The following is a 12,967-nucleotide window of genomic DNA, read 5'->3' as shown; positions in this document are numbered from 1 at the left end:
CCAAATTAAGCCTTATTTCTTTCCCATAACACCAATCGATAGATGCTATGTTAATATTGAATTCTAAGAGTCCCCCCAAAATTTCATATATTGCCTGAGCGCTATTGTAGGAACTTTAAAGAAAGGTTATGTTTCCACTGAGTAAATGTAGCTGAGGCATGGTGTGTAGCTCAAAAACTGACCAAGCCAGGATACTTTGCACGAGATGCTATTTCATTATCAAGTTCTGAATTTTTATTGTAGCAAACACTTTGTGAGCTGTTTATAAATTTGCTAATATTACTAAATTTCTTAACTTTGGAAAATGATTTCAAAATATACATGGGGCTGCTCTTCAGCATTCTAACAACTGGCCATTTGATTAGTAATATGATTTTTTAAGGGAAACTCCTGTATTAGTTTCCTATTGCTGCTGTAACAAGTTACCACAAATGTAGTGACTTAAGACAACATACGTTTATTACTCACTGCTCTGGAGGCTAGAAGCGTGAAGCAGATCTAACATGGCTAATATCAAACTTTTGGCAAGACTGGGTCCCTTTTAAATTCTCTAAGGAGGAATATGTCCTTGCTTTTTCCAGCTTCTTAGAGGATGTGTGCATTCCTTGGCTCCTGGCCCTGAACTACTCCTTACATCATTACATCTCTTTCTCTGAGCCTGACACTCCTGTTTCCTTCTTATAAGTAGCCTTGTGATTATATTGGGCTCACCCAGATAACCCAGGATAATCTTCCCATCTCAAGAATCTTAATCCTGTCCACCCGAAAAGTTCCTTTTGCTGTGGTAGATAAGAAGAACTAGGATATGACTATCTTTGGAGGTTGTTATTTTGCCTACCACAATCTGTCTTCTGGTCCTCCTCAAAACTCCTGTCTGTCCCATATGCAAAATATATTAACCCCATCCCAATATCTCCAGTGTCACAACTCATTACAGCATTGAATTAAAGACCAAATCTCAGCAGCTCGAAAGTTCCAAATACCATTATTGGAGTTATCTGAATCAGCTATGCCAGATGATCGGGGGGCGTGATCTACCCTGAGGCACAATACCTTCCCATCTGTGAATTTGTGGAACTCAAGAAACAAGTTTCTGCTCCCCAAATCAAATGGTAGGACAGACATATAACAGTTACAGATATTCCCATAGGAAAGGGGGGAAATGTCAGGAAAAAATGAAGCACTGTTCCCTCTCTCTGTCCTTTTCAGTTCAAACTGGCAGTGTTTCTCCTGGTATAAAATTCTCAAAAGTTTTGTAGGTCTCTTATGTGTGTCTCAAGAATTCACACTACTAGACTAGAGACTCCTAGTTAAATCTTTCATGGATAATCTAATCTTTATTCCTGTCTTTTGCTTACACGGTTGAGGGGACCCATGAGTCACATACCTAATCTCAAAGAGTCTACTGTGTAACTGAATATTCTGACCTTTTGATATTTTGAGGCATTGGCAAAAGGCTGTCCAACTATACCCATGTCTTTATTTTAAAGGCGTGGTTTTTTTTTTTTCCTGACAATTAATCTTCTAATTATAGCATCTTTTGCAACCTGAATAGACTGAGAATTTCCCAAATCATCAAGTCCTGGTCCCTTTTTGTTGGCAGTTATTCCCTCATCCTATCTTTTTCTTCTCACATTTTACTACAAGCAACAGGAAAAAAAAAGGCCCCAACTACAACACTTTGTTTGGAAATCTCATCTAAGTATCCAATTTCATCATTGTATCAGTTGCATAAAGCCCCTGGAATTCTTTCTGGATTCTCTAGGAGGGAATCTGTTCCTTGTCTCTTCCAACCTTCTAGGAGCCACCTGCATTCCTGAGTTTCATGGCCACATTACTCTGATCTCTACTTCTGTCATCACATCTCCTTTTAGACCCTGAGTCTCCTCCTCCCTCTCATAACACTTGTGACTATACTGGGCCCATCTGAGTAAACCAGGATAATCTTTCCTATCCCAAGGGCCTTAATTTAATCACATCTATAAAGCTCCTTTGTCATTTAAAGTAACATATCTATGGGTTTGGGACTGTGGGGAGTTAGGACATGAGCATCTTTGTAGGACCATTTTTCTGCCTGCCACCAATACACCTCCTACTGCACTAGTGCAGTATTTTCATGTAAGTGAAGAAGGCTCAAATCTGAAGAAATTATTGAGTAGACATCTGGAGACTAAGCCCCTTTTCACACTTACCAACTTTTTTTTTTTTTTTTTTTTTCAGAGAGTAAAAGCAATTGTTATTTTCTTTCTTTTTCAAATGGGAAACTAGACCAGAGAAGTTAGGCAGTTTTACAAAGGTTACACAGTTAGTTAATGGCAAAGCTACTTTAGATTTGGCTGTTTTAACCATCTTAAAGTGCTTTTTAATGTGAGCTGCCCCTGGTCAAGCAGGGAGCTCTCTAGTGAGTTTAGGATCCTAAACCCTTAAATAGGATAATATAAATCCAAGTTGAAGCAAATAGTTTATCTCACAAAGTGCCCTTTCCCACCCTAAAAATAAAATGTTGTTGAAAATTGGGACATATGTTTCAATGAGTTAATGCTTAAATGTCTTAACAGAACTGGGAAGAAAAATTGACATTCAACCTCTGGGAAAAAAGTACTAGATTCTTGGTTCTACTAGTAATTCAGTAAAGTTTTTCCATAAGGCACATTTCTTAACCTTTTGGATTTCATTTCCTTCATCTGGAAAGTGAAAGTTTCTAGTAGGTGTCCTGACTGGCTCCTTGGAGCTATGACAATCTATTATTCTTTAGAGTGCTTTGATCTCAATTCTGTGTGAAGGAGGTTGGTTATATATCGAGGCATTCTACATTTCAGGGACTCCATGAATGGAAGGCTTCCTCTTATCTAGAGATATTTTTTGAGTATTATAAAGGCATAAGCCATTTTGGAAATGTTTGAAGAGATCAAAAATTTAAATGTTGTTTACCTACTGAGGCTGAAACATTTGCTATTAGGGGATTTAGCTGAATAATACATTCATCCTTTAGAAGACATTATCATAGATGTATATTTTTCCAGGATTTGGAACTATACTTCTAAGGAGGCCTTTTAAAATGGAGGAACAGTCCATGAGGCTTTACTGATAGTACTTATTGAGATGGTAATTGTAGAATTACTATCTTTTTTTGTGTGTTTTTGCTGGAATTACTCTTTCTTTAAACATACTCTTCTTTTTAGATCCAGCTAAATTCTGTCCACTGGTCTCTGCCTACCATCACTAAACTCTCTGCTCCTCTAGCTATATGCTGAAAGCAAACTCATTGGTATACAATTCTTATCATCTTTAAATATCAGTGTATTCGGTTTCAGAAGTAACCAGCTCTCAGCACCAAACAGCCAGAATAAAGGAGAACATGAGATGAACTGAGTAAGAAAGAGATGAGACCACCATGGCAGAAAGGAAGACTTTTAATCCTTGTTATAAATACATGATGTTGGCCAAGAAAGAAGGAAGACATGAGGAAAAGGGGAAAAAGTCAGGAGTGAGCACTGTGCCCACGGTGGGAGGTTAAGTCTCCCTGAGGGGATCTTCTCTGACAAGTAGGGGCAAACAATAGAAATGCCAGGTGGTGGTGCCTCCAGGGGCCATGGAGATGGAAGCAAAGTACCACCATAAAGCAGAGAGGGAGGAGGGATTAACCATGAATCACCACACTGCCAAGGACTCAGACAACACATCTGGCTTCAAGTCAGCCTCCAGGCCTGATGGGCAGTAGTATGTTTCCTGGGGGACAGAAGCTGTTATGTGAGCTGGCAGACATGGCTGTGTCTAGAGAGAAGATTCTGCTGTGGAGAGACCATCTCCACATCACTCTGATGATGAGACTAGGGCCCGTAAAGTTGTCAACATTTGGGGGTGGGGGGCAACTTGAAGACTGCAGAGCTGGGTCTACTGGTTCAAATGTGTCATACCTGTGGCTGGGCTAAGACAGTCAGGATCACCTGAAGCAGCCCTGCTCACACCCTACCTCCCACTGCTCCCACTGACTGAGCCCAGGGTCTTCCTTACACCAGCATCCATAACCTGTCTGAACAGAGGCTGTAGACCAGCACAGAATCTCCAAATCAAAACAGGTCTCCTCTAAGTTCCTACAGCACTGTTATGTTGTGTGCTTATTCTCATATTTATTGCTTTATACTTGGCATTACAGCTCTATATATACTTCCTATCATCCCACTAAAAATTTGCGTCTGAAGAAAATTCTAGATTATCTGAGTTCATTGTGAGTTTATCTTTTAAAACATATTTGACTCCTTTAAATGTTCTGTCCCACTATTTGCTTTACTTTAAAAATGTCTTAAATTGGGGCAGCCAGGGTGGCCCAGCTGTTTAACGCTGCCTTCGGCCCAGGGCATGATTCTGGAGTCCCAGGATTGAGTCCCACGTTGGGCTCCCTGCAGGGAGCCTGCTTCTCCCTCTGCCTGTGTCTCTGCTTCTCTCTCTCTGTGTCTCTCATGAATAAATAAATAAAATTTTTTTAAAAAGTCTTAAATTTGCTAACAGCCAGATACAGTTAGCATTATTTTCTTATGTGTTGGCTAAATGCTCTCTTCACAGGCATTTTAAGTCATAATTTCCCTAATTCTAATAAGTAAGTATTCAATTTATCCACTTCATAGTCTCTAATAATAGCTCTTTTACATAGTTTATGTTATGTTGGAGAGGTCCTTTCATGTAAACAATCTAAAAGTCTAACAATAGCTAATTGGTTTAATATATGCATTATTTTGTTATTATTATACATTAATATTATACATATTATGTACACATGTGTATATGTAATATATACATGTAATATATGTATATATATAAACACATAGCCCACACATCTGTATCCTAGAATTAAATATTCATGTTTTAGAGTCATCGTTATATAGAGATTTTGACATGGGAAGTACCCTATTCCTAATGTTAGGCATAAAAAAGACTGAATTTTACATATATTTTGCAAAAAAAAATACATATACATGTATACATGTATACATATACATCTCAAAAAAACCCTGAACAAAATTTACCAGGTGAAATTATGTTAAATGATATCTATTTGTAGTTTTCTCCTTCCAATTCCTCTGTACATTTCCACATTCTTCTATGAACATATACAGTGTGTCATTTTAAATGCCATATCCCTGCCTGAATGTGAAACTCTGGTGCTGTGTTCTAGTCCATGTGACTCACACCTTTTGAGCATTACTCCATCCTTGGGGGAATGGCCTCTCAAGCTATTGGCTTGAGACTGACTCATATGTTTGTGTCATTCATTTATTTAGAGAATACATACATTAGCTACTCTGTAATCATCAAGTGTGAATTCTGTGCCCAATTTAATAGCAAAAGGTTAATCTGTTGTAACAGGAGGAAGTAGTTAAGGCAAAAATGAATGTTTTTACATATTTATTCTCACCCTGAGCACATAGCAAGATCCAGACTCAATATAAGAGGGAAGGACCAATAGTGCTAATATCATGTCAAATTATTATTTGTCTAAAAACATAAATATAACAGTTATTTAAAGGTGAATGTTTTATGAGTTCATTCTGGGTAATTTAATTTCATTTTAAATAATAGATTAAGAAATTCAAAGAAACAGAAGATTAACGCATTAAGGAAATTTAGTGAAATTTACCTAATTAGTGAAGTTTGTAGCGAAATAAAAGCACAACAGTGTGGCCACTTTGGAAGTGTACAGAACCCATTACCACTTGGTGTGTGGTGGATGTGCCAGTAGGGAACCAGTGCAGTTGAGGGCCTAGAATCAAATGATGACTTTCTGACATAATAGCTCCACATCCTTGTCCTGATCCTTTAATGTCTATGTATCACTTTCCTGACTTCTAAATTCAGATATTAATAGCAACAAATCTTAACAATGCTACTCTGATTAGACGCATTAGTGCCTGGCATAGACCTGGTGGATATTATTATGACCATTGCTGTTTGAGTCATTGATGACAGTGGTAGTAGATAGTAGTATTATTATCTGGAAGACAAGGCTTGGATTAAAACAATTAGGCTGTACAGAAGATTGCTGTCATAATACAATTTCACCTTCTCTACAGTGTCATGTCATCAGTCCAGTATACAATAATTGTAGCCAGCTTCTGGTCAAGATTTTCACTGAGCATTTATGTTGCACATTTATATTTTTTGAGCTTATAAACAATTATAGAAAATCAATATATTTTCAGCCTTTTTAAAAGAAGTTTTTTAGATTACTTTGGATAAGGGATGGGAAACAAAGAATAAATCATTTTTAAAGCCATCGGAAATTGCTTTACAAGTGGTAATGTATGTATAGACACACAGACCAAGATACAGAACTGACTAGATTTGACTTAAGCCTTATTTTTAAATGATATCATCTTCAATGCAAACCTATATAATTTGATGGGACAGTTTAGACAATTTCATGAAAGATGGTAATTAAAATAATAAGTGAAGTACTTAACATGGTTTTATGGAACATGGTGGCTGCTCAGTAAATAGCCAGAATTGGTAAGTCATTTAAAGGTCTGCATCTCGAGATGCCTGGGTGGCTCAGTGGTTGAGTGTCTGCCTTCAGCTCAGGATGTGATCCCGGGTCCATGGATCAAGTCCCGCCTTGGGTTCCCAATGGGAGAGCCTGCTTCTTCCTCTGCCTATGTCTCTGCCTCTCTCTCTGTCTCTCTCATGAATAAATAAATAAAATCTTTTAAAAAATAAAGGTCTGCATCTCTTACTTTTCAGCTTGACCATCTCTGCAGAGTGCCCAATGCAACTTGAGGACTTCCCGATGGATGCCCATGCTTGCCCTCTGAAATTTGGCAGCTGTAAGTTATTTTCACAAGTAAGAACCATGGATATACTTTTGGGGTTATTTCCACATTTATTCAGAATTTAGGTTCCATATGTGAAAATGGATAGCAGTCTACTTGAGAAGACTCCAATGCTGTGGATTTCTTATACATTTGTCCTCACAGACTAGTTTCCTTATCTGTGACTGAGAGAATATGAGTAGAGGCATGAACCATCAGAATTTGATCCTGGCGAAGTGTTTCCAGATCTTCACCTGACACTTCTTTCTTGTTTTCAATTCTCAGATTGCAGGTTGCCTTCTCCAAGGTGCCAGTCTTCAAGACCCAGTTTCTAGTACCCAGCCAGTATCTTTTTTTATTGCATTATAGTCATTGCTGTCTTAACTGACTTCTTCTAAATGTTCCATGAGAGCAATGACATTATCATATTCACCCTCACTAACTGACCCTGTACACATATTAGGAAACATGAACATCTCTCTGATTCTAGTAGAAAGTATTGAATTCTAGCCATCCCAGACAGTGGAGTGAGGACACTGGCCCCAAAGTATGCCTACAGCCTCATCCTCACTTCTGAGATATTGGGAGGCAGGGTTAGAACCAAACTGTTCCATTCTTTCTTTATGCTATCATTTGTGCTCATGCTATGTGAAGTTTTCATTTTTGAAAGCAGAAGAATGTGCTCTTTGAGACTGAGCAGCAGACTTGTATTAATGTACTACATTTTTTATAATCGATAAACCAATATTGTTAAATTATTATTAATCAAGGTTCATAGTTTATGTTAGGGTTGACTCTTGCGTTGTATATTCTATAGGTTTTGATTAGTGTATACACCATTATATTATCATGCAAAGCTGTTTCATTGCCCTTAGAATCCTTTGTACTCCACTGATTCACCCTCCCTTCCCTCAGTCCCTAATAACTACTGATCTTTTGACTGTATCCATAGATTTCCTTCTCCAGAATGTCATATTTGGGATATAGGATTTGGGATCCTCTAGTATGCAGCCTTGTCAGATTTCTACTTTTACTGCTTTAACTAACCTTAAATGTGCTCAGAACACTTATATTAGCAGACAGTTGGACTAAATCATCTAACACAAAGCCTATTTTATAATAAAATATTGAATATCTCATGCAGTTTATTGAATACTGTATAAAAATTAAAAATGGAGTGATTGCATGGGCATAGAATGGTTGCAAATGTGTCAGTTGTTTACCCTTGTAATCACCTGGTTGATTGGGAGCTGTGGGTCACTGCTACAGCCCAGAACCACATATTGCTAGCTTGGGAAAAGATCACAACTCAAAATTTGAAATACAGTTGCTACTAAGTGCATGTTGTTTTTGTACCACCATGATGAAAAATCTTTAGCCAAACCATCTTAAATTGGGAACTGTGTATATTTTTATATAGCTTTTTTAGTTGTTGCTGTAGTTGTTTACATACAGTTGACCCTTGAACAACATGACAGAGGCACCAACTTCCCATACAGTTGAAAATCCATGTATAACTTTTGACTCTCCAAAACTTAATTACTAATAGCCTACTGTTGACTGAAAACCTTGCCTATAACCTAAACAGTCAAATTACACATATTTTATACGTTCTACGTATTATATACTGTATTCTTACAATAAAGTAAGCCAGGGAAAAGAAAATGTTACTATGCAAATCATAAAGAAGAGAAAATGCATTCACGGTATTGTATTCTACTTATTGAAAAAAAATCATGTATTAGTGGACCTGTCTGTTCATACCCATGTTGTTAAGGGTTAACTGTATACATAACTTATCACAATTTACTAGTGTCTTCATTTTACCAGACCAACTGAAAAACAAAAACCTTACCTCACTTTAAATATGCTTACCTTCCCATAATTATAATACAGCTGTCTTAAAGATGTTTTTTGTACAGTTAGAAACATATCAGAGTGTTGGCTTTATTTGAACCATCAAACTTAGTTCTACAAACTCAAAACAAGAAAGAAATCTGTTATATTTATCCATATTTTTACTTACTGTCTTCTTTTTAAATTCTCATTGCTCCGAGATATTTTATAATAAAGTAATAAAAATAATAATGTGATAACATATTTTATAATAAAGCTTATCTTATAACTGCTTAGAAAACTTCCTTTAGCCATTTTTTAGGATAGACTACTGGCAATAAATTATCTTTGTTTTTCTTCATCTGAAAATGTTTTGATTTTTCCCTTCCTTCCTGATAGATATTTTCACCAGATATAATATTCTGTCCTGATAGTTCTTTGGCACTTGAAAAATGTGCTACTTTATTCATGCTTCCTTGTTTTCTGATGAGAAATCTGATGCCATTCAAATAATCTTTCCCTTATAGGTAAGATGTCATTTTTTTCTTTGGCTTTTTTTTTTCTTTGTCTTTAGTTTTCAGAAGTTTATTATTTGTATTGGTGTAGATTTCTTTGAGTTTATCCCGCGTGGGCCTTGCTAATAAGCTTCTTGAATCTATAGATTTTTGCCAAATTTAGAAGTTTGAGCAATTATTTCTTTGAATACATTTTCTCCCTCATCTTCTTTCTCTTCTCTTTTCCTGATTCCAATGTCATGAATATTAGATCTTTTTTTATATTCCCATAAGTTCTGAAGCTCTTTTCATTTTCTCCTGTTTTTTTTCCATTTTTCATATTATTTAATTTCTGTTGTTTTATCTTTGAACTTACTGATTCCTTCCTTTTTCCCCTCCATCCTGCTTATGAACTCATGTATTGAGCTTTGTTATTGTATTTTTCAATTCTGTGAAGGTTAATTTACGTGTCATCTTGACTGGGCCATGGCATGCCCAGATATTTGGTAAAATATTCTTCTGGGAGATGTCTGTTAGGATACTTTTGGATAAGATTAACATTTAAATTAATAGACTGTGGCAAGCAGATTGCCTTTTCTAATGTGGGTGGGTCTCATTCAATTAGTTGAAGTCCTGAACAAAACAAAAAGTTGACCTTCCTATGATAAGAGGAAACTCCTCTTGCCTGACTGCCTTGGCCAGGACCATTGGTCTTTTCCTGCCTTTGAATCAAACTGAAACATCAGCTCTTGGGTCTCTGGCCAGCCAGTTCTCAGACTGGAACTCACCATCAGCTTTTCCCGGGTTTCCAGCTTTCTGATTGAAGGACTTCTCAGCATCCATTTTCACATGAGCCAATTCCTCATAATAATTTTTTTTAAAGATTTTATTTATTTATTCATGAGAGACACAGAGAGAGAGAGAGGCAGAGACACAGGCGGGGGGAGAAGCAGGCTCCACGCAGGAAACCCAACATGGGACACGAACCTGGGTCTCCAGGATCAAGCCCTGGACTGAAGGTGGCGCTAAACCGCTGAGCCACCTGAGCTGTCCTCTGTGTATGTATATATATATATATATATATATATATATATATATATATATATATATATTTTTTTTTTTAAGCGTATCTATGTTCTATTGATTCTATTTCTCTGGAGACTAACACATATACTGGTTCTGAGAAGTGGGTGCTGCTGTAACAAATACTTAAAAGTGTGGATGTTTCCTAAAAAAATAAAGTATGTAAGTGCCCTTAAAACTGGATAATGGGTGAAGACTGGAGAGAATTGTGGTGCATGATAGAAAAAGGAAATATTGCTGTCAAGGGACTTGGTGATTGTGGTAAGAGCTCAGAAGGAAAAAAGGAGATCTGGAGAGAAAGCTTTAATTTTCCCAGAGAATCCACAAATAATCATGAACAGAATTCTGATAGATATATGGTGTGAAAGGTTTTCTGGTGAGGTCTCAGCAGAAATGAAGGACAAGATATAAGAAACTGGAGGAAAGGCAATCCTTGTTTATAAATTGAGTGAATTGTGTTCAAAACAATTGGTTAAATTGTGTTCCAGTGTTTTGTGGATGGTAGAACTTGTAAGCAATGAAATCAGATATTTTGTTGAGATGTCTAAGCAAAGTGTTGAGTTCCTCATAACTGCTTCTAGTAAAATATGAGAAGCAAGAGATGAATGAGAGAAAGAACTATTAAGCAAAAAGGAACTAGAACTTAAATATTTGGAAAATCTTTAGCCTGCCCTATTGTGAAAAATGAGGAAGCTTATTATGGAGAGAACACCAAGGGTGTGAATGGACAATGACTTCATAAAATTAACACTCATTATGTTGATCAGCCATTTAAACAGAAACCAGGAAAAATGACTGCTAAGGCAAGTCAGAGATCATAAGGGCTGCCAGTACCATTATAGGCCTCAGTATCAAAGAGCAGAACTGCCAGCCCAGCAGAGTTGTGTGGGCAGGGTCCTTACAGACAGCCTTGGCAGCAGCACCCCACAGAGCAATTGGGATGATGCTGCCACCCCACTGGGCCTGGAGGACAAAGCATTGAATCAAAGAGGAAGATTCTCAGGCCTTAAGAACGCGCCTTGCTAGATTTGGGACTTGCTTGAGACTCATCACCCCTGTCCTTCTGATTTCTCTTTTGGAATTGGAATGTCTGCCCTCTGTCTATCCCGCTATTGTATTTTGAAAGCACATAATTTGTTTGGTTTCACAAGTTAACAGCTGAAGAAGAATTTTACCTTAGGATGAATGGAGTCTCACCCATATCTGATTTAGATGATATTTAGATGAGACTTTGTACTTTAGATGTTGGAATTGATGCTGAAATGAATTAATATTTTGGTGCTATTGGAGTGGAATGGCAATATTTTGCATTCAAGAAGGACATGAATTTGATATGCTATTTTGATAGCTCTAGACTATCTTTTGGTTCTTCAAGCTAGTGAGACCAAGGGATGTATCTAAGCTTAAGTCATCTCACAGCTCTGACTCAAAGCTTTTTAAGTAAAAAGGCATTCCCTTCTTCCAAGTGGTAACTCGCTCCAGTTTCTTTCTCTATTTGTTCACTCTCCAGGGCCTTCAGGGTGTTCTCCTTTACATGGTGTCCAGAGTTAGTAGTTGTTACCTGATAACAACTGCCACTAGCAGGGGAAGTTTTTTGACTCCAGGGGTTTTGTATCATTTCTATCATTTCAAAGAGATTTTTGGAATTAGGAGAGGTGACTGTGGGTGAGGAGCCCAAAGTTTAAGTTGGATGGAAATATTTTTTTTTTCAAACTATGAAACTTAAATGCCATGGGAAAATTAAACATGTTTATTTGGCAGAAGCAGTATAATGAAAAGGGACTTTCTCCAGGATTTATTTAAGTCATTTATTGCCTTGGGATGGCTTGCACATCAGTACTTGAGGCAAAACCTTCAGAAGATCTGTATGACATCTTATTTGGGAATCACTGATTGATGTCCTTGAAGGGAAATGAACTGTTCATGTCCCCAAGAGGGAAATGAGTTGTATGACTTAAAATTATACCCCTCTTTGCATTTGAAAATTATGCTCTTGGGTAAAGGCAAAACACTAAAAGTGAAATTATCACTTTTTTCATCATTAGTTAAATAAGTTCAAGTTAATGTGATACTAAGGTATAACAATAGTGTGCAGGACAGGCAGTACAAAAGCAATTCTGGTAAACGAAAACATGTAACCCTCTAAATCCTTTGCTAAATTATCTCATATTCAACAGCCAACCAACTGCAGTTAAGTCATTCAAAGATAAAATACACATCTGATAGGATTTCAACATCACTTCTACAATCATACCAAATAAGAGGAATTAGTGTGTGTGTGCACGCGTGTATTTTTTTAATTCAGTAGAAAGCCCAAAACTAATATAAACATTTCTTGAAATCAGTAGAGTTTTTAAACTCTCATGCTAAATTTCTTTTTTATCTGCTTGATATTGGAAAATTGGTTTTAGATGTTGATTGCTTATTTATATCTGCCATTAATATCGTTACTATAAGATACAAGGCAATTAGGGTTTTCTTCATACGTTTATTATAATTTTAAGAGAAGAATTAGTATTTAATTGTTTTTCTTACTTGTCTTTCATCTTTTTGATTCACTAAAAGTAGCTGTTTGGCCAAGTAGTTCACTTATACCATGGGCATCTGAGCATGGTGCAGAGGCTAAATGTGATAGTATAATGAGTTTCAAATTACCCAATCCAACAGCTCTCTGCTCTCAGGAGACAAAAGAATGCAAATAGGTGTCATTATTCTAATGAGCCACATGCTCTGGCTTCTCTAATACAGAAC

At 36.9% G+C, this 12,967-nt stretch overlaps 1 protein-coding gene across 5 annotated transcripts in view; it reads left to right on the top strand.

Moving 5' to 3' along the window:
* The window catches only part of GABRA5 (gamma-aminobutyric acid type A receptor subunit alpha5), an 82,539-nt gene that overhangs the window by 49,093 nt on the left and 20,479 nt on the right, over positions 1-12,967 (top strand). For all 5 annotated transcript variants that reach the window (XM_072795436.1, XM_072795432.1, XM_072795426.1 and 2 more), the window contains one exon: positions 6,736-6,818. In XM_072795436.1, coding sequence (XP_072651537.1) covers positions 6,736-6,818 — 83 coding nt within the window. The remainder of the gene's footprint in view (positions 1-6,735; positions 6,819-12,967) is intronic.

The sequence above is a fragment of the Canis lupus genome, chromosome 2 (genome assembly GCF_048164855.1).
Source record: "Canis lupus baileyi chromosome 2, mCanLup2.hap1, whole genome shotgun sequence".
Lineage (NCBI taxonomy): Eukaryota > Metazoa > Chordata > Mammalia > Carnivora > Canidae > Canis > Canis lupus.
The sequence above is the reverse complement of the archived record's forward strand: the minus strand, read 5'-3'. Positions and strand labels throughout refer to the sequence as shown.